Source organism: Pleurodeles waltl, chromosome 1_2 (assembly GCF_031143425.1).
Source record: "Pleurodeles waltl isolate 20211129_DDA chromosome 1_2, aPleWal1.hap1.20221129, whole genome shotgun sequence".
Taxonomy (NCBI): domain Eukaryota; kingdom Metazoa; phylum Chordata; class Amphibia; order Caudata; family Salamandridae; genus Pleurodeles; species Pleurodeles waltl.
In genome coordinates, this window is record NC_090437.1 from 1,333,762,062 (window position 1) to 1,333,785,083 (window position 23,022).

A 23,022-nucleotide genomic window follows, 5' to 3' on the forward strand; every position below is an offset into this window, starting at 1 on the left:
TAAAAAGCACAGAGATATATGTCCTGCCTTTTACCTACACAGCACCCTGCCCTCTGGGTTACCTAGGGCCAACATTAAGGGTGACTTATATGCAGAAAAAGGGGAGTTTAAGGCTTGGCAAGTACTTTTAAATGCCAAGTCAAAGTGGCAGTGAAACTACGCACACAGGCCTTGCAATGTCAGGCCTGAGACATGGTTAAGGGGCTACTTATGTGGGTGGCACAACCAGTGCTGCAGTTCCACTAGTAGCATTCAATCTACAGGCCCTGAGCACATGCAGTTCACATTATTAGGGAGTTACAAGTAGATCAAATATGCCAATTGGGTATGAACCAATGTTACCATGTTTTAAGGAAGAGAGCACATGCACTTTAGTGCTAGTTAGCAGTGGTAAAGTGTGCTAAAACCAGCAAAAACAGTGTCAAAAAGTGGAGGGAGGCAGGCACAAAGTTGAGGGTGACCACCCTAAGGCTGTCCGGTCTAACAGTAACTATAACTCACTCCCTCGCCATGTACTGCTAATTACCATACAAATAACAACACTCATGACATCTTTGATAGGGTAGGTCGCTCCCCCTGCGGCTGCAGCTCCTCCAGCTCCTCCAGGTTCCTGAGTTCCTGAGACCCACCTCACAGTAAGTACCCCCCTCCTCCCAGCCCCTTGCCCTGCCCCGCGCTACTCACCCTCTTTCCTGCTCCTGCTTCTTTTCCTCCTCTCTGTCTCTTCCTCCTCGCTCCTCCTCTGCAATCTTCTTCTGTACTCTTCTTCTCCCCGTCTTCTCTCTTCTTCTGTGTGCTCCTCAGCCTCTCCTGTCGCCTCTCTTCTTCCTCATCTCGTTCTGTGGTCTTCTGCCTTCTGCTCTTCGTCTTCTTTATCTTCTTTGGTGATCTTCTGTTCGTCTGCTCTTCTGCTTCCTCGTCCCCTGCATCTTCCTCTGTGTTCTTCTGTGTTCTTCTCTTCTGTTCTTCTGTGTTCTTCGGTTCTTCTGTGTTCTTCTCTTCTGTTCTTCTGTGTTCTTCCGGTCTTCTGTGTTCTTCTCCTCTGCTCTTCTGTGTTCTTCCGGTCTTCTGTGTTCTTCTCTTCTGTTCTTCTGTGTTCTTCCGGTCTTCTGTGTTCTTCTCCTCTGCTCTTCTGTGTTCTTCCGGTCTTCTGTGTTCTTCGCTTCTTCTGTTCTTCGGTCCTCTCCGACTCCTGTCTCTTCCCGCCCCTGTCTCTGCCCTCCTGCTCCTGCCTCACCCCCCTCTATCTCTCCACCTATCTCTCACTATCACCCACATCTACCCTTTCGCTACCTGCCTCCCTCACTCCTCTACCTATCTCTCCACCTAACTCCCTCACTCACCCCCTCCTACTATCTACCTATTTTTCTATCTCTCCACCTCTCTCTCCATCTATCTATTTCCCTATCTCTCCCCCCGTCCGACACCCCCTCTGTTACCTATCTCCCTATCCTCTCACTCTACCTCTCACCCTCACCCACCTCTACCACCCCCCTCCCCTATCTTTTCAACCCTAATCCTATCTATCTCCCTATTCTCCTAAAACTCTAACACTCACCCCCCCTCAACCCTTAAACCCCCCTCCCCAGCTCTTCTCACTCTACCTGTCCCCCTCCTCCCTTGCGCTTTCCCGCCGCGACCTCCTGCACGCCCCCACCCCCCAGCTCCCATTCGCCCCCAGCTGACCCCTCCCCCACCCTCCTCCCTCTTATGGCGGCCGCTGCGAGACTGCGCCAGCGGCAAGCCCGTCTGCGCCCGTCCGCGCATGGCCCGCGCCCAGCGCCACGACCCCTGGTCCCCAGCCCTCCCCTACCCCGCTGACCCGCTACGACCCCACCACCCTCCACGCCCTCAACCCCGGGCGCTCCAACACCTGCTTCCAAGCCCACCCCAAGCGCACCCTTGGACCCTTCGCCTGTAACTCCTGCAAACGCATCTTCCACCACGCAACTACCACGACCACCAGCCCACGGGCCATCAACCACCTCAAGTGCATCCTGGTCAACGCTCGCTCTGTCCACAAGCACGCCGTTGAACTCTGGGACCTCCTGGACTCCACAGCTCCGGACGTCGCCTTCATCACAGAAACCTGGATAAACGCCTCATCAGCTCCAGACATCGCCACTGCCATCCCCGAAGGCTGCAAGATCTCCAGAAAAGACCGCACCAACCAAGTAGGAGGAGGTATCGCCATCGTCTTCAAAGACTCCATCAGCGTCACCACCTCCACCGAAGACACCCCTCTCGCCGCTGAACATCTGCATTTTCAAATTCGCACCGACCCCAGGACCACCCTCAGAGGATCCCTCGTCTACCGTCCCCCCGGACCGCGCGCCCCTTTCAGCGACGCCATCGCCGACTTCATCTCCCCGCACGCCCTAGCCTCGCCGGACTACATCCTCCTAGGCGACCTCAACTTCCATCTGGAACAGAACAACGACCCCAACACCACCGCCCTGCTCGACAACCTCGCCAACCTCGGCCTCAAGCAACTGGTGAACACCGCCACCCACATCGCCGGACACACGCTCGACCCTATCTTCTCCGCCAGCAAACACATCTTCTTCAGCCACACCTCCGCTCTACACTGGACCAACCACAGCTGTGTCCACTTCACATTCCGACGCGAGACCCGCCACCTCCGCACTCAACCCATCCCTCGTCGACAGTGGAACAAGATCCCCGAAGAGCAACTCTTCTCCGCACTCGCCGCCAACCAACCCACCCTCACCACCGACCCCAACGACGCAGCCCTCAGCCTCACAAACTGGATCTCCAACTGCGCAGACAACCTTGCTCCCCTCAAACGCATGCATTGACAGACCAACACCAAAAAACCTCTCTGGTTCTCTTACACCCTCAAAGAATCAAAGAAAACTTGTTGCACCCTCGAGAAGGCCTGGCGCAAGGACCACACCGCTGACAACATGACCGCCCTCAAGAACGCTACCCGCGAACACCACCACCTGATCCGCGCTGCCAAAAGGAACTTTTTCACTGACAAACTGGACAAAAACAGCCACAACATCAGAGAACTTTTCAGCATCGTCAAGGAGTTCTCCAACGCCAACGCCGTCACACCCTCACAGGATTTGTGCGAATCCCTCGCCACCTTCTTCCATCGCAAGATCAGCGACCTCCACGACAGCTTCGGACACCAGACCCAACCAAACATCACCGAACCCGCACCCCCGGCCTTCACCCTCAACAACTGGACCCACATCAACACTGAAGAAACCAAATCCATCATGAACTCTATCCACTCCGGCGCCCCTTCGGACCCCTGCCCTCACTTCATCTTTAATAAAGCCGACGACATCATCGCCCCGCACCTCCAGGCCGTCATCAACTCTTCTTTTTCTTCTGCTACCTTCCCCGAATGCTGGAAACACGCCGAAGTCAACGCCCTCCTAAAGAAACCTACGGCTGACCCGAGCGACCTGAAAAACTTCTGCCCCATCTCTCTCCTGCCTTTCCCAGCCAAGGTAATAGAGAAGACTGTCAACAAGCAGCTGACCACCTTCCTGGAAAACAACAACCTGCTCGACCCTTCACAAACCGGATTCCGAACCAACCACAGCACGGAAACCGCCCTCATCTCAGTCACAGACGACATCAGAACCCTGATGGACAACGGTGAAACAGTCGCCCTCATCCTCCTCGACCTCTCGGCTGCCTTCGACACCGTCTGTCACCACACCCTAATCACCCGCCTCCGCTCCACCGGGATCCGAGGCCAGGCCCTGGACTGGATCGCCTCCTTCCTCTCAAACCGTTCCCAAAGAGTTTACCTCCCACCGTTTCGCTCAGACCCCACCGAGATCATCTGCGGCGTACCTCAAGGCTCATCGCTCAGCCCGACACTCTTCAATGTTTACATGAGCCCCCTCGCCAACATCGTACGCAAGCACGACATCATCATCACCTCCTACGCCGACGACACCCAACTTATACTCTCCCTCACCAAGGACCCCACCAGCGCCAAGACCAACCTACAAGAGGGGATGAAGGACGTCGCAGATTGGATGAGGCTCAGCCGCCTAAAGCTGAACTCTGACAAAACGGAAGTCCTCATCCTCGGCAACACCCCGTCCGCCTGGGACGACTCCTGGTGGCCCACGGCCCTCGGCACCGCACCGACCCCCACAGACCACGCCCGCAACCTCGGCTTCATCTTGGACCCCCTTCTCACCATGACCAAGCAAGTCAACGCCGTGTCCTCCGCCTGCTTCCTCACCCTCTGCATGCTCCGCAAGATCTTCCGCTGGATCTCCGCCGACACTAGAAAAACCGTGACCCACGCCCTCGTCACGAGCCGCCTGGACTACGGCAACACCCTCTACGCTGGGACCACCGCCAAACTCCAAAATCACCTGCAACGCATTCAAAACGCCTCGGCCCGCCACATCCTCGACGTACCCCGCAACAGCCACATCTCCGCACACCTGAGACACCTGCATTGGCTCCCAGTCAGCAAAAGGATCACCTTTCGACTTCTCACCCACGCACACAAAGCCCTCCACAACAAGGGACCGGAATACCTCAACCGACGCCTCAGCTTCTACGTCCCCACCCGCCTCCTCCGTTCCTCTGGCCTCGCGCTCGCTGCCGTCCCTCGCATCTGCCACTCCACGGTGGGTGGGAGGTCTTTCTCCTTCCTGGCAGCCAAGACCTGGAACTCCCCACCAGCCTCAGGACCACCCAGGACCACTCCGCATTCCGGTGACTCCTAAAAACCTGGCTTTTCGAGCAGCAGTAACCCCCCCCCTTTCCCCTAGCGCCTTGAGACCCGCACGGGTGAGTATCACGCTTTATAAATGTTAATGATTTGATTTGATTTGATTTGATAACATCATTGATAATATTAATATAATATTTGCAGTAAGATTTTTGATGAAAAAACTGTGCATGGCGTGTGCACCATCACCACCAGGAACGTGGTTTCCGATGTGGTTGTGGTGGTCAGAGTCATGGCCAGCCATGGCGGTGCTTAGTTCAGCGCCACCGTGCTGATCAAGAGTCCTCTTTCCACCAGCCTTTTCATGGTGGAGTCCCTGCCATGGAAAGGCTGGTGGAAAGCGAGTACTAATGGCCACAGGAGGGCCCTGCGCTGCCCATGACCATGTCATTGGCCGTGCAGGGCCCCCCCTGCTCAGCGCCTTTGGGATGCGCACTGTCTGCTACAGCAAACAGTGCGCATTCTGTGGGTGCTGGGGGCATCCTATGTGCAACATCATTGGTCAATGCCGCCACACGGTTTACACTGGGCTGACCAGCGGAAACCTCCAATTTTGAAAGTTTCTGCCGGTCAGCCTGTGGAAATCTTGCAATAGGGCTGGGGGAAGACCGCTAGCTACGCTGCGATCTCCTCCCCACGGCTTTGGTGGTTGGCTCGTCTGACTGCCAAAGTCGTAAGGCGCCCTAAATCGAAACCTTCCAAAGTCCAGTAACCTTTCCGCTATTGCTCAGTTTGGAGTCCAACACATTCCCTGCTTTTGTTTATGTTGTAGTGGTAATAGAAAATCTAACATCTTCAAAGTCCAACACTTTTCCTGTTTTTGCTTAGATACTGGGAATATGAAATTTGACCAGTCAAAAGTCCAACACTTTCTCTACCATTGCTTAGATTTGAATGGGAAGAATAAATCTAATCCCTCGAAAGTCCAACACTTTTTCTACTTTTCCTTACTCTGGCGGGGGGATAGTAGATTTGACCCCTCCAACGTTTAACACTCTCCCTAGTTTGCTTTTTATGTTTGAGTACTATTAGTAAGTTTGACCACTGTAAAGTCCAAAACTTTCCCAACTGTTGCTTATGTTAGTATTTACGTGTATGTGTTGTTATGTTTTCCTACCATTGTTTAGTTTTATATTTTTTCATTCATCAAATTATTCATAAGATATATTATTTGAAATGTTGTGTTTGCTTTTAATTTTTTTGGTTTTGCATTAATTTTCTTTTTTAGTTAAAATTGATACATGTTTTCGTTACATTTTTGTTCATTTTGTTATGTTTATCATTAATAATTTTAGTGTACTTCTTCAACTGTGTACAAATTACATTTTGCATATTACATATTGCTTTTGTTTTTTAAAATGTGTTTATATCTACATATATATATATTATTTCTATTTTACGTAAATATTTAAAGACAATTGTATATTTATTTTTAATTTCATGATTACTCTAAACTTTAATATTTTTAAAAATGCCTATTTTTTGATGTACTTACCAGTTTAGATAAAATTCTAGTCCACAACATGTTTTTGAGATTTTTACAAAGTCTACAAACTCGATGTTTTTGTTTTCAATATTTTTGACATGATATTAGTGCATCGCAATATGTTTGTCCCCTGATATCTTTTCATACAACTGACCCAGCACGGCGTACGAACCATGGAGAAGTGTGACCACTCCATGGCCTACAGAGATAGTGTGATACCTGAAGTTTCTGTACTGAAAGCCAGTCAGCTGGGGCTCTGCGGTGACCAAAGAATTATTGGCTTCTGAAAATGAGTTCTCCCCTTGTTTGGGAGAGGGCTTTTGTGTTGTGCTAGGTCCTTCTCTCACGCTCACTGCTGCACCCACTGACCAGTCATGATCTGCGTGGAGCTGCCAAACAACTTCACAGGAAGGCTGTGCTATCAAACACACTGGAGGGGGGCCTCTTGTTGGGATCATTACTACTGCTCAAGTCAGGTAGCTCCTGCACCGGGCTTGGGAAAAGGCTGCTGACAGGGTTGCCCATTGTTGGGGCACTGACGAAATGGCCTACAGACACATAAGTCTGCTTATGCAATTGACAGCAAACCTGCACTGACATTATCCTGTGTCTGATATCCTTTGCCTATTGTCCCTGTAGAATCTTGTATAGAACCCTCTGACCAAGGGTATATACTTTGGATGATGTTTCATTTTGGTATATTAAAATTAATAATAAAGTACTTCTTTTTTGTTTTAAAAGGTTAGCTCTGGACTGGACAATAAGTACTGCATGCAACTGGTGGGATCTGAGTCTCTAAACACACACTAAGGGCCAGATGTAGCAAGCAGTTTTGCCCATTCTGTGTCTATGGGAAAATGTGTTCGTACATATGGCCCTAACTCCCTTAGTAACCTTGGCTGAGGGTCAAGTGCTGAACGGTTGTTTTTGGTGTTCAGTTTGCAACGCCACAGTAGGTCAGGGATCTTTAAGGACATTTGTGTTGAGTGGTAAATATATTAGACCAGTAACATTGGTCAAAACAAGTTCGAATTTGAATGTACACTTTAAGTGGGATTCTGTGGCTTCCCCTATGAATGTTTTATACATTGAGCACATAATTATACTTATGAAAGCACACTGGGCCAATAACAGTGGTCATAACACATTTATGATTTTAAAATGTCCTAAAGTTTCTCTTTTTGTTCCTTTATTCCTTCTCATTCTCTCTTATTCCCCCATTATTCCTGCCATGGAACAATCTGTCTGATTCATTCAGAGTAGTAGGAAAGGATGGACTGCTGAGATCTATATTCTAATAACTCCATAACAGGTGCCCCTGTGCCCACTGATGACCAAGCAAGTCATCCAGAAGGGTCTTTTTGATTCAACCCACCCATCTTGTCTGCATCCCAGGCTATGGCTTCTGTGCTTCAACATAAGTGTGTATGTATAACAATGGCAAACATAGGACCTACACAAAGAAAGTCTCCATTGTTTTACTCATGACATGTCCCACAGTTCCTCACTTACCTGCGGCATGCACTCTCTAACTGTTATGCATTTCTTTTTGCACTGTAGCACATCTCATTCTCACCTCAGATTCAAACTAAATCTGGTGAGTTTTAGACGACTCTTGCAAGACTTCAGAATCCTGAGGTGGCCATATTGGGTCTACAGCCATAAATACAGTGGTCTGCAATGGCTCGCCACTTGGTAACGAAGGCATCCTGTATGCGGCAGCTTCTCTGGAGGAACAAGGCCTGGGCTTCAAGAAGAACAGGTAGGCAATACTCTGTCCTTGATCAATACTGTGCTGCATTCCAACCACCCAAAAGTGTACATTTTTGCAGAGAGATTGAGTTGGCTGGTGGTATCTGCAGGAGAACAGGTGCTAGATTTTGAACCAGGGATCTGTAAGTCGTGGGCAGCTCAGATTTGAGACTTATGAGACAGATCTTTGAGAAAAGAATGAGACATTATATTACATTATTCTGTGTCAGAAAAGCACTCCGATCCTATATCAAGGGTTAATGGTGGTGTGTTTTAAATATTTTTTTTCTGTAAATTCACATGAAATGTGCAGAGCAGGGCCAGGACAGAAAAGTGGCAAGTGATGTGGACTTGGTGTGGCTATGAGAAGCTAAGCCTGCATAGAGAGCTACAGCTTTGGATTATATAAATATCTGTGTGTATTGTGTAGTGCAAACCGAGCTAAGGGCAAGAGACGTAAAATAGCAATCCAATTAGGAAATAAGTAAACTGAAGCATCCAAATCACTTGAGTCACAAAAGAAAAAGAAAATCAGTAAAATGACAAATATATAGAAAACTGGATGTAAGACTCAGGAATTAATGCAAAATGAAATTGTTCCCTAGGAAAAAATGCAAAGTCAAATTTGAATGTTAGTCTAGAGAATGCAGTAGAGCAAGGCACCTGCACTCTTCACCGCCTACTGGTAAGGAACATGGATGGAATTGAGTGTTGGTGCGCCCAGGTGAATGACTTCAGGGGAGCTTTAAGTTGTAGGTGAGCGGGAATCAACAAGGGCATCTACTCCTTTTTTGTAGTCCTAAAGAAGCCTCAGATTTAGTTGCCGAAAGTTCAGAAAAAAGGCACAAACAACTGGAATGTAGCCAGGGAAGTTTAATCTTTTGAGGATGGGCTTGGCACCTTGTCCCAGCTGCTCCCGTGATGAAGATTTTTTACCTTTTAAAATTTTAGATGACATTATGTAACTTCTTTCTTAGGGCTCCAAAAGAGTTTCATGGACACAAGGGTCAAGAGAACCACAAGTCTGGTCTACTGCTCAATGTCCATTTACAACTGACTAATGAATTTTCACTGCACCAATTCTCAATCTCTAGTCTGTAGTGCCTTGTTAATCCATAGACTCCAGGTATAGAAATAAAGTTTCACAAATGCAGTTTGAACAAATGTCTAGTTGCAACTGGTATACTAGTTCTCTTCCAAGTGGATGTAGCTTCTACTGTCTTGAGGACCTTCTACGCTCTCCAGCTTCTGGAGAGACGTTCCAGAGGTAATCAGACCTTTGCCCTGTGGGTTAGAAAGAAACCTCCCTTCCGGTCAAGAGCAGGTTTCCAGTCCCAAAGATTCAAGCAGGAGATGGTGACACAATTCTCTCCACAGTCCTCGATTACAGAGATTCAAGTTCTTCCAGCAACAGCAGGCAGCTTCCTCTCTTCTCCTGGCAGCAACAGGCAAATTCCCCTTCTCTTCTGCAGCATTAGGTAGCTTCCTCTCTTCCAGTAGCAGCAGGCAGATCTCACTCTTACTCTGCAGCAGCAGGCAGCTTCCTCTCATCTCCCAGTAGCAGCAGGCAGATCCAACTCTTCTTCTGCAGCAGTAAGTGGCGTCCTCTCTTCTTCTGCAGAAGTGGGTGGCTTCCTCACTTCTCTCAACAGCTGTAGGCAGATCCCACTTTTATGTACTCGTAGTTGGCGTCTTCTCTTCTTCTGCAGAAGTAGGTGGATTCCTCACTTCTCTCAACAGCTGTAGGCAGATCCCACTCTTATGTACTCATAGGTGGTATCCTCTCTTCTTCTGCAGCAGTAGGTGGCAACTTCTTGTCTCCTGTAGTAGGAGACAGATCCCACTCTTCTTCTTCAGCAGTAGGTGGCATCCTCATCTTCTGTAGCAGGAGGCACACCCTTCTCTTCTTCTGCAGCAGTAGGTAGTTTCCTTTCTTCTCTCAACAGCAACAGCAGGCAGATCCCACTCTTCTTCTGCCGCTGTAGGTGGCATCCTCTCTTCTTCAGCAGCCGTAGGTGGCTTCCCTTCTTCTTCTGTAGTAGGAGGCAGATCCCACTCTTCTGCAGCCGTAGGTGGTGTCCTCTCTCCTTTTGCAGCAGTAGATGGCATCCTTTCTTTTTCTGCACTAGGAGGCAGATAACACTCTTCCTCTGCAGCCACAGGTGGCATCCTCTCTTCTTCTGTAATAGGAGGCAGATCTCACTTTTCTTCTGCATTCGTAGTTGGTGTCCTCTCTTCTTCTGCAGCACTCAGTGGCGTCTTATCTTCTTTTGTACTAGGAGGCAGATTCCACTCTTCTTCTGCAGCAGTAGGTGCTGTCCTCTCTTCTTCTGTACTAGGAAGCAGATCCTACTCTTCTTCTGAAGCAGTAGGTGGCTTCCTCTCTTCTTCTTTACTAGGAGGCAGATCCCACTCTTCTTCTGTAGCAGTAGGTGGTGTCCTCTCTTCTTTGTTAGTTGGAGGCAGTTCCCAGTCTTCTACTGCATCAGTAGGTGGCTTCCTCTCTTCTTCTGCAGCAGTAGGTGGCTTCCTCTCTTCTTCTGTAATAGGAGGCAGATCCCACTTTTCTTCTGCATTCGTAGTTGGTGTCCTCTCTTCTTCTGCAGCACTCGTTGGCGTCTTATCTTCTTTTGTACTAGGAGGCAGATTCCACTCTTCTTCTGCAGCAGTAGGTGGCACCCCCTCTTCTTCTTTAGTAGGAGGCAGATCCTACTCTTCTTCTGCAGCAGTAGGTGGTGTCCTCTCTTCTTCTGTACTAGGAGCTAGATCCTACTTTTCTCTGCGGCAGTAGGTGGTGTCCTCTCTTCTACTGTACCAGGAAGAAGACACTACTCTTCTTCTGCAGCAGTTGGTGGCTTCCTCTCTTCTTTACTAGGAGACAGATCCCACTCTTTTTCTGCAGCGGTAGGTGGTGTCCTCTCTTCTTTGTTAGTAGGAGGCAGCTCCCAATCTTCTTCTGCAGCAGTAGGTGGCTTCCTCTCTTCTTCTGCAGCAGTAGGTGGCTTCCTCTCTTCTCCCAGCAGCATGCAGATCTCACTCTTCTTCTGCAGTAGTAGGCATCTTCCTCTCTTCTCACAGTAGCAGCAGGCTGACCCCACTCGCCTTCTGAAGCAGTGGGTGCCACACTCTTTTCTTCTATACCTTAGAGTGATCATGCAGGGTATTTTAAAAAGGGGACCTAGGCTAGGAGGTGTCAACCTCTGAACACATATGAAGTTCTCATAGTTTCTCTACATAACATTTTCAGCAAAGTTGCCTAGTGTCTCTTTCTGAAATATGCATTAAAACATTTAACTACTATAAACAAAGGGTGCATTATGCGTTAATTCAGACAACTGGGTGTAAGCTACAGAGGATGCAGCCACAGAACTGAGATTAGTCCTTTGCTAACACAATTGCTAAACTTCAGGTCGACAACATGCCAATCTAAAAAATATACAAAAAGAGAGCAGATATTTAAATACTAGCATTTTTAATGATGTCATACTTATTTACAAAAATGTGGGAACACAGCAAAAAGAAGGGTTTCCTACATATATTATCAGAGCAGGTTCCCTTTTAAGGCAATATCCTCAGGACAGTTCTTTCTGCACCCCAACATTGGTGTTCTAAGTTGATTTAGACAGGCTCACCGCATGATGCCTCTTTATTCTTAAGGAAACAGCAAATCTTTTTTCTCTGTCACAAATATTGGCCCACATTCTCCCATACCACTTTGTTTTCTGTAACCTGGAGGAGAAACGTACAAAAAAGAGAGAAAGAAGAAAAATAAAGAGAAGCAGAGGTCCTGGGGCAGTGCCCTGAAAGTTCCAGCACCAGCGACATGGTTGCCAACATGTATAGTCAAAGATTAATTCACTGATGAGAGACCCTTGATGAAGGGCCACCTCAAAATGTACTGTGGATTTATAACAAAATGATTTGGCTATGACTGTTTGAAAAATAAACATGTGGTTTGACTATAACTGGATATCACGTGAGCAGCATTTGAGGGAAAATTGGAAATGATGTTGGTTTTATCAACTCTACTCCTACTATAGTAGATTGCATGCTGTGCAGCTTTTTTTTAGCTTTAGGCCTGTACCCTGTGTCCATTTTACACACAACACATTTTTATTAATTTAATATTTTTAGTAAAGCCAGCTTTTTAGCACGTTGTTTATTCTGAGAATAGATAGTTGTACAAGGCTGCCATGTTCTGTACATGATATTCTAACTCATATTGTGACTCCAAAAGCTCCGGAGATAGTCCCTAATTTTCAGACATATTATCACGTCCGGCCTGTTTCTAGAACACTGCAGGTGTTGTTATATAAACACTGCATAGGCCTAAGGTGTGCAGAGGGCATTCCAGTCATGGCCGTCCTGCGACGTCCACCACTACATTGACAGCTTTGCTGATCGCAGCACTGACCCTTAAGTTACACAAGAGGATTGCCATCAAGACAACATGCAGACCCTTGCCTTCTCTACTCAGGTTTGGGGTTGAAGTCCTTCCCTTAGATCGGGAGAGGCTGAAAGGTTACCACCACTATGCTTTCAGAATCTTAGACATAGGGTGTAGGCAGGAACCTACAGGCATTTAGGATTACTCCAAGATGGTGGGGTTGTTTCTGTTTTTCACTCTGACTCTGACAACGATCACTGTATTACATCTCATCTTCCTAAATATCGCAGCTCATGCTTTTTATAATTGCTTCAATAAACGCTTTAAAATCCATCTTGCATCCCATATCTTGACTTGTCATCTTTGAGTCTCTGAAAACCTGAGCGAAAGGGGTATGATCTGTTCACCACAACTTCCCTGAGGAGTCAGAGTGTCATGTTTAGGTTGCCACAAATCACCTTTACTTTAAGCTTGTTGTGAGGCACTGTGGACTAGCCAGGAAATAGGCCGACAGCTTCCAAGACAATGTGGGACCGACTCAGTCATCCAAACGCGGTTGTGCTGCTGCCCTAAAAAACGCAGTTTTATAACCATAGCATGAACCACACAACATGGCCCTACCAACATTGGTCAGGCACAAATTTTACGGAATCTCCTGAGTACCTCACTCTTGCATGTCAAAGGTACCCTAATTACCTTATACAGAGATGTCCACAGTATTAGGGAAAAACCTCCTCAGCTAAATAGATAGAAGACCCCGGCGGTCTAAGACCGCCGGGGCCAGGGTTGGCGGGAGCACCGCCGACAGGCCGGCGGTGCCCCGCAGGGCATTCTGACCGCGGCGGTTCGGCCGCGGTCAGAAGAGGCAAACCGGCGGTCTCCCGCCGGTTTACCGCTGCCCTTAGAATCCCCCATGGCAGCGCAGCTTGCTGCGCCGCCATGGGGGATTCTGACACCCCCTACCGCCATCCTGTTCCTGGCGGGTGAACCGCATGGCATGGGCACGGCAGGGGCCCCCGTAAGAGGGCCCCGCAAAGTATTTCTGCAACTGCACCCGTCGCACCCCTGCAACTCCGCCGGCTCAATTCTGAGCCGGCGTCCTCGTTGCAGGGGCATTTCCTCTGGGCCGGCGGGCGCTCTTTTGGAGAGCGCCCGCCGGCCCAGAGGAAATGTCTAAATGGCCGCCGAGGTCTTTTGACCGCGGTGCGGTCATTCAGCGGCGGTACCTTGGCGGACGGCCTCTGCCGTCCGCCAGGGTCATAATCAGGCCCTTAGTCTGTAGGTTGTTCAAACTTGAACCTTAAAAGGATTCCCTGTGTGGTGTTTCTATCTCAGAATATACCGTTTTAAATATGGCACAACCACAACCGGTGATAATTCTAGTAAATATGAGACCACCTCTCATACAAAATGTATTAGCTAATGGGCTTGCTTGTATTCATGGGTTACCTTTCCTGCAGCAGATGCAAATTCACACACCTTTCCGACATATACTACAGCACATCCACCTGCACAGTACAGAGCCTACACATATTTAGAAATACCACTCACATATCAAGAACACCAAAATTGGTTTCAAGGCGCCCTTCCACACATTATTCAAAATGTTTGGCAAGGTCCCCTAAGTAATGATGGGCCCACATGGCCAAAATTGGCCACATATACACAACATCCAAACATATAAAATTTACCAGAAGCAAGCCTGCACCCACTATACAATAATTTAGTTAGGATATATAGACGCTTAGTACAATTCATGATGCAGTCCTTAAATACCGCCCCAGCAAGGGCTGCTGTAGCTGTTCCACAATTCGCTGTGCTCGGGATAAACCTGGAAACTGTTCATTCAATAATGGGCAAGGCTCCCTCCAAACGTGATAAAATTAAATTTTGGGTAGTACAAAAAACAAAGCAGCTGGAAGGAGTGTTTCCCCATACGGGACCCCAAGGTAAACATTCTCACAATATGCTTACCATTTGGGTGGGATGGTTACCTCCATAGCTGACTGTGCCACTGGAGGCACAGTCTTTGCTGCAATTTATACTACCACACATGGTACACGGACACTTGCAAATCTTTCAGAAGTGTTGCCAAAATCTATGGGGGACAGTCAAGTTTCTTGCTGCTGTTCCAATCCTTCTTCTGAGCTGTGCCAAGAAGCTGTAGCAAAAGGCCACCTTATATCCACAAACAGTGGCATCTAGGCTCAGACCAACCAACAAATCAGATGTCGCAAAATTCAATATATTTTAGAATGTACAGATATAGCACCCTCCCTCATGTGGAAGCACTGATTTCGTATTGACCGTTTTCATCTACAGCTTTCCTAATTTAGTAACAGTTAGCTCAGCTAAGCAACACAGACGGTCATTCTGACCGCCGCCCGCCATGCGGTTACTGCCGAATGACCGCTCTGCGGTCAGGAGACCGCGGCGGCCATTCTGGCTTTCCCGCTGGGCCGGCGGGCGACCGCCAAAAGGCCTCCCGCCGGCCCAGCGGGAAAGCCCCTGCAACGAGGATGCCGGCTCCGAATGGAGCCGGCGGAGTTGCAGGGGTGCGATGGGTGCAGTGGCACCCGTCGCGATTTTCACTGTCTGCCAAGCAGACAGTGAAAATCTGTATGGGGCCCTGTTAGGGGGCCCCTGCACTGCCCATGCCAGTGGCATGGGCAGTGCAGGGGCCCCAAGGGGCCCCACAACACCCGTTCCCACCATCCTGGTTCTGGCAGTGAAAACCGCCAGAAACAGGCTGGCGGGAAGGGGGTCGGAATCCCAATGGCGGCGCTGCAAGCAGCGCCCGCCATGGAGGATTCCCTGGGCCAGGGGAAAACCGGCAGAAAACCGCCGGTTCCCCTTTTCTGACCGCGGCGGAAGCACCGCCAGCCTGTTGGCGGTGCTTCCGCTGCCCTCCGCCCTGGCGGTCAGAGACCACCAGGGTTGGAATGAGGGCCACAATGTTTAGTAGTGTATGTCAGTGGTTCCCAACCTGCGGTCCGGGGACCCCTGGGGGTCCGCGAAGCCTTCTCAGGGGGTCCGCGAGAGCCTAGAAAATTTAAAAATATTAACAAATATTGACAAATTAGGTCCCCAGCTTCCAGTAATGACTCAGGCGGGGGTCCCCGGATTCCCATGATGATTCCGTGGGGGTCCCTGGGTTCCATTAATGTTAAAGTGGGGGTCCACAGAAACCAAAAGGTTGGGAACCACTGGTTGTATGTATTTTACTTACTTCCCTTCTTCTTTCTTCTCCTCTTATGAATCTGGAATCTTTGAGGCTAACAAGCAGAAGTTTCAACATCTCATTAATTGTGTTGTGTCTTATCCTTAGTAACTGTTTTTGATGGTCACTTAAAATATTTCTCTTGGTCTTTTATCTTCCTTGCTACTACTTACATTTTTCTATTCTTTACAACGAAAATGAATAAACTCTGCTTTCGTTCCTGGATTGCTCTCTGTCTCTACTCTAGCTCCAGCATGTCTCTTTCTGCTCTCTCTCGCTTTTTATCTTTACAAAGACCTGGGCCTATGGTACAATGATACCTCAGTAATCTTGTTTTATTTTTGATCAATTTAGAATACCTCAGAAAGTCATCTATAATAGCTTGATGTTTATTGTGAGGCCTGTGTGCCATACGTCTGTTCTAGGCTACCTCTTAGACAGAAGGACATGGAATGGGAAAGTGGCGATGACCAATAGCAGTTACACGCTGGTTCTCCATGGCTGTGATCTTATGCTGTTGGATGAATAGATCTTTTTTATACATTCCAAAACAACGTTCAGTTGAGCACTCCACCAAGAATAGTAATTCAATTATTTATTGACTGTGAAAAAAGAAAAGAACAACGCGTTTCGACCGTTACGGTCTTTGTCAAGTTCAAACAGTTCATGATACCATTCCCATTCTATTTATAGCCAATTACATTTGTACTCAAGCAATGCAAGCTGGGACTCGTAGTATTAACTAAGCAAAGGAGGAAAGGAAAAACGAAAAACGAAAAGTGCCAAACTACAAAACATTTACTAGCTGCAATCAGCAAAGGAACATATATCTATTTCCTGCATACTCTTTGACATAAATCTAATTATAATAAATACTAGAAATTAAAATTTAGAAATTAAAAGTTTAGTACTTCTGCTATCATATGCAATGTTGACTCATTATCCACATCAATTAATCAATACTCAAAACCTTTTCATATAAATCTAAGTCTCCCACAATTATATTAAATTAGGTGTTATTTCTTACTATTCCTTATGTGTTAGAACATCGTACAATATATAAATAAAGAAATGCTTACTAACCACAATAGCTAATTCATCATCAAAATTGCAGACACTGGAAATCAATGTGGGGCCCTGTTAGGGGGCCCCTGCAGTGCACATGCCATTGGCATGTGCACTGCAGGGGCCCCCAGGGGCCCCACGACACCCGTTCCCGCCAGCCTGGTTCTGGCGGTCGAAACCGCCAGAACCAGGCTGGCGGAAAGGGGGTCAGAATCCCCATGGCGGCGCTGCCTGCAGCGCCGCCATGGGGGATTCTGCAGGCCAGGGGAAAACCGGCGGGAAACCGCCGGTTTCCCTTTTCTGACCGCGGCTTTACCGCCGCGGTCAGAATGGGCCTGGATGCACCGCCAGCCTGTTGGCGGTGCATCCGCGGTCCCCTACCCTGGCGGTCTGGGGACCGCCAGGGTAGGAATGACCCCCTAAGTCTCTGATACTGGGTGCCTTTCTAAATGAAAACTGATGTTTGGAACCCACTAATGGCCCCAAATCCCGATCCTTTTAAATTATTTTCCAATGTTTCTCAATTATGTTCTTTATACAGCCGCTTTCTTTTGTGTATTTCATAATCATTCTCACTGGTTCCTTCAGATTAGATTATTTTTTCTTAAATAAAATTTCCTCTTGTTTTTTTGATTTGATTAAGGTCATATTTTTCTTAAATGTGTTTTCATTGTATTCTCAATTCTTAAACCTTTCATAAGTTTCTAGACATTTTATGGATAACTCTTTGTCATTAGAACAGATTCGCCTTATTCTAAGAAATTCTCCCATGGGTATACTCCTCATCAAGGGTTTAGGATGGAAGCTTTGACCGTGTAATACACTATTGCAAGCTGTTTCTTTGCGATATACTGTTGTTTCTATTTTGTTGTTCTCAATATAAATAGTGATATCTAAAAAATTGATCAATGTTGTGCTTGTTTCACATGTAAATTTTAAGCCTACCTGATTGTTATTAAGGATAGTGAAGTACTCCATAAATTCAGCTTTGGACCCATTCCAAATAATAAAAAGGTCATCAATAAAGCGGACCCACAATAGTACTCTCTCAACATATTGATCATTCATTCTAGTCCATGCTATTTCTCTTTCCCACCACCCCATTACTAGGTTCGCATAATATGGGGAAAGAGAAATGCCCATAGCTGTGCCGCACAATTGGTGAAAAATTTCGTGATTAAAGATGAAAATATTATTCTTTAAACACATATCAATCATAGATAGTAACATGTTAGAATGTTCTAATTCAGAAATATTCTGTTGTTTTAAAAAATATTCTATTGCTTTCAGTCCAACTGTATGATTGATAGATGTGTAAAGGGAGACTGCATCAATTGTAACCAGTAGATATTCTTCCTGCCAATCGGTATCTAACAAAATTTTTAGTAGGTCTCCTGAATCCTGAATATCTGAACTTAAAGTCCTAACCATAGTAGCTAAATAAATATCAACGTAATCCGACAATCTTTCAAATAATGAGTCACATGCCGAGACAATTGGTCTTCCTGGTGGTGATATTAATGATTTGTGAATTTTTGGTAGAAAGTAGATTGTCGGTAAGGTTGGATTTTCTTTTGTCAAATAAATATGTTCTTCACGATTCAATAATCCCTGTTGAAACCATTCATCCAATTTAAAATGTAAATGTGCAGTCATCTCTTTTAAAGGATTTTTCGTCAGTTTTTTGTAATCATGTGGGTTGTTCAATTGTCTATAGGCTTCTTTCATATAGTCAGATGTGTTGAGAATCACTATGTTTCCTCCCTTATCCGCAGATTTTATTACTATCTGATTATTTAGCATCAGGTTTTTCAAAGCTAAACGTTCCTTTTTTGTCAAATTTTCAAAGTGCCTTGTTTGTTTTTTATTGCACAACCGTTCTATATCTTCCAATACCAATTCAGAAAATAATTCCACTTTGTTTCCAGGCGAAAGTATTGGACAGAACTTAGATTTTTCTTTTAATCCAGAAGGTTTGTGAACTTTTGTGTCAATATCTAGTTGTTGTAAAATTTCCTTTTCTGTGTACATCTCGTCCTGTAGATTATGTGATAAATCAAACAAGGTTTTTAAATCAGATACTTGGTCAATCCTTAATTGAATTGCTTCCGGTTCTTCAATAATTTGATTCATCATACTAGATGTTACCTTTTTGGTTTGCTGTGCATGAAATTTCAGTAATTTTAATTTCCTTACAAATTTGTAAATGTCAATTCGAGTATCAGCGTAATCAAAATGAATCTCAGGACAAAATTACAATCCTTTTTTATACATCTAACATGTGAGGCGAGTACATTTGACTATCGATGAGCAGTGAGCCCTTGCATGAGGACCAGACCTGTTATACTGGAAGAAGCAGGCATCTCCATATGAATACTGATCATCTGAGTAGCTTCTAAATGCACTGCTTATGTGCTGACCTTGTGTGAAGCTTTCCATGGAGATTCCATGGAGGTTCTTTCCAAATGTATGTCACTCTGGCAGAGGCGGGGAGGCAGGTTCTAAAAATTTTAAAGCACCTACTGTTGGCATCTATCTAAGGGTCTGATTTATATTTCAGCAGATGGAATACTGCATCAAAAATGTGACGGATATCCTGTCCGCCGTCTTACGATGTTTATAGGATGTAATGGTATCATAATATGGCAGTTGGGATATCTGTCTTATTTTTGACAGAGTATTCTCCTCCGCCAAGATCTAAATCAGGCCCTAAGTCAGTGCACTCAGGCCTTTAGCACTCTGTCATGCAGCAAGTTAGCCTACCTTGTGTACTCTGTGTGTGCTAAAGATTGTGAGCAGAAGGGTGCAGGAAAAGCGGTTGCCAGCCATGGATCTCACCGTGGGCAAAGCAATAGAGTTTGATAAAAGGTCTGAATATGTCACAGGACATTAAACAACCAGAGTCCAAATCCAGAAATGCTGCTAACAAACAAGCAGTGAAGGCAAACAACACTTAGAGGGTCGGTACTAAATCGTAACCTGAAACATCTAAATTCCAACAAAAATATAGTTTACTCTCCTTCAAGGTTTAGCTTTTAAATAGTACTTAAAACGTTTCCAAGTTAATTTCCAAAGTACAATTAAAGCTTTGACTTCAAAACAAGCTTACAAAATAAAATAAATAGTCCCAAAGTTTTCACGAGGTCAGGCAACAGAACATAGCTGAAGCAACAAAATGTTGCAGTTGCCTAGCAAGGATTGCTTGAACTACAAGGAAACTTCCACTCCATATCTTCAAAATGGCCATCGCCGTTTTCAATTAATATGACAGTTTTGTGGATTTATAGTTTACGTCCTAGCACCGATGTGTAGGCAAATTCACCAAGAGGCAGCGGCATTTAGGGAGCACTTCCAGCCTTTCCTTCCCTGGAAGGAAAATAATGATAACAATTTCAGAGTATTGAAAGTTATGGAAGGTTCAAAAATTTGCTTTGGCTCCGCTCACATCAGCTCATATGGCTTGAGGTATTTGCAGGCTAGCAACCCATGAAAGGGACAAGATTGCTGAACAATATTTGTGCAGAGGATAAGAACATTCCACCCCTGGGGCTGTATTACACATAGTTCACCAGGGGCACAATGGCCTGATTTTATAGCATACTCCACACCATGGACCAACCTGGACCAACTCCACACCATGGACAAACCTTGACCAACTCCCCACCATGGACAAACCTTGACCAACTCCACACCATTGACCATCCTGGTCCAACTTCCCACCATGGACCAACCTGGACCAACTCCACACCATGGACCAACCTGGATAACCCAGAAAATGTGAAATAAAGGAACATTAAAAACCAACAGAGATTGAAGACACTTGGGAAACTCACACTCTGCGGGGAACAGTCCACATGTGGCAACATTGATTAGTGAGATATTGTTGCCATGATCGTTAACAACCAAACAAGAGTTATCAATTGGGACCGACTTAGACAGTAGAACTAAACCCATATGCTGTGGTTATATCAACTCAGTAGTCTGATATTTGGATCAACTGCTAAGCTAAACAATCATTTGCAAACATCCCACCACCCGACTCATAGACACCTGGGAAAGTCCAGTAATAATGAGTACAGTGCAACACTGCAAAAGAATGGAAGTGGATAGATTACACAACAGAGATGACATGCAACTGGAAAAGGTTCAAATGTCCATACCCCTTCTGCAATATACCCCACAAAGACACATAACCCTCACACTGATTTTACCTCTGGGTTTCCCCACCAACACCTCTTTTTCTAACACAATCTCAGGAAAAACAAGCATCCAACATAACTCTTCACACAAATGAGCATGGTCTGTTCACCGACTGCCCAGTGGAAGACCCTCTGTGGGCAAACCTCAACTGCAGACTCATACATCTTCATAGAAGAGCAATAAGGTCTTGGTGACTAGCTACTTCATAAAAACTATAGAACGTTATATTAAAAAACATAACAGATTTAACTTTATGGCTAAATCTAGAAGGAGGTCTCAATCATTGAGGCCAAGCCAGCTCTTATTCTTGAAATGTTGTATAAAATCAAATAGAGATATTGTGACTTGTTAGTCTTGTTGTTCCTGAAGTCTGAAGAAGGACCTGAGTTGCTCTCAAGTTGGCCTGAACCGTGTCAGTTTGAACTTTACTTCTGCGTTGTTGCCTTAGTGGTGAAGCTGGACTCCCAGGCTCAGGAGAAGATGGTGAAGTGGTTGCATGTTTCTATTACTAGGTACCAGGAATCAACATGATCTCTGAGAGGTACCAAAACTGATGAAGAGTTTGCAAGGTATAGCTTGGTCCTGACAAAATCGGATGCACTTCACGAAGGAATTAACAAAGCCACTTGATGGCAGTGTCCGATTCCATCAGCACTTTAGCCATTCTAGATAGTCATGCCTTGTGACTGAGGGTGTCAAACAGGGCTGACAAGTCAAGCAGCATCATAAGAACCCTTGTATCTCATCTTTAAAAACTTCTCAATTCCTTACTCCAACATCCCGCTTCCTTTTCCACTCCATTCTCCTCCCATTTCTTCCCCGGTGGTCTCTGTCTTCTGAGACACCCTGCTCTCTGTTCTTGCCGTCCAACTGTCTAATGCACCCCATAATTAATGACTCCATCTGCAATGATAGGCTCTTTTAATTATGTTCTGCCATGAACAATTCATTGCTAATGCCTGTGACTTCCAAATTGCTTCCATGGGCAAACACCTTTTTTGCAAAAAAACTTTTAAGACATCATTGTAAAGTAATCTGCTATTCATTCTGATTACACGGACGAAAATATAAATTACAAATTATTAATAAATACATACCTATCTATTTGTACACATGTTGTAGTTGCTAATGTAAGTTTGTAGCAGAGCTTGTCTCTGAACTGAGGTCTTTATTTCATTCCACTCCCCTTCTTAGCTCTACAAGGACACCCTCGCCCCTGTGCCTTTCAGACCACAGGCAGTCCGATTCAGTCAAACCTGGCTCCAGCAGACAGCTTTTGGACCACCAGGAGGGATGGAGCGGTGAGGCTGCACATGGAAGAGGCGGGACCAGCCTCGGAGCCACCTATCACCACACTCCAGTTGTTTCAGGACGCGATCCAGCGCTATGGCAATCGTCCAGCAATGGCGGTGAAGATAGATGGGCGATGGGAGACCACCACCTATCTGCAGTACTACCAGCAGTGCAGGGCAGCAGCCAAGAGCTTCCTGAAGGTCAGTCAAGGTCACATGTGCTTTTTATATCAGACTTAAATTAAATCAACGTGTTCAGCAAAAGTGAGACAGGTCACTATGTTCCATGAAATGATGAATGTAAAGATCATTGTTATAATCAGTTTGGGCCAGATGTATCGAAGGGTTTTACCCATTTTGTGTCTATGGGAAAATGTGTTTGTACATATGGCTCTTTGTTCGCTCATTGTTTGTAACTGAAAGATGGGATAGAAGTAGCCCTGCCTACCTTTGGACCTGAGATCTTCAAACTACATACACCAGTAGCAGACACATTCTTGCATCAAACTTTTTTAAAATTAAAAGTAGAGACTCTTTCTCATCTCTCACGCTGAGGACAGTGGGGCTAGTGGAATAAAATGTTTTTAACAATAAATTAATTGCATACCAGGCCAGCCCTCCCTAAATTTGAAAGAGCTTCAGGTTCTATTTTGAAAACACAAGTGTGCAAAAATATACATTCCTTACAAGGCATTTTTTAATCCAGTTCCAACTCCCACTAGATTCTGAAGGAAGTACTTCTGTAGAGCTAACTCATCGCAGGATGGATGCACTCTCATTTTCAGTTAGTGAAATGAAACATATTAGAACCAGAATGTTTGTAATTTGGAGGAGGCTTGCTATATGATCCAAAAACATTATGAGGTATGCAAATAGTTTAAC

General features: G+C 45.9%; 1 protein-coding gene across 1 annotated transcript in view; it reads left to right on the forward strand.

The window, feature by feature from the left end:
• The first annotated feature begins 7,788 nt into the window (after positions 1-7,788).
• The window catches only part of LOC138251794 (long-chain-fatty-acid--CoA ligase ACSBG2-like), a 244,117-nt gene continuing 228,883 nt past the window's right edge, over positions 7,789-23,022 (forward strand). Inside the window, exons 1-2 of the mRNA XM_069205679.1 lie at positions 7,789-7,986; positions 22,043-22,341. Of these exons, the coding sequence (XP_069061780.1) occupies positions 7,905-7,986; positions 22,043-22,341 (381 nt within the window). The 5' untranslated portion in view covers positions 7,789-7,904. The remainder of the gene's footprint in view (positions 7,987-22,042; positions 22,342-23,022) is intronic.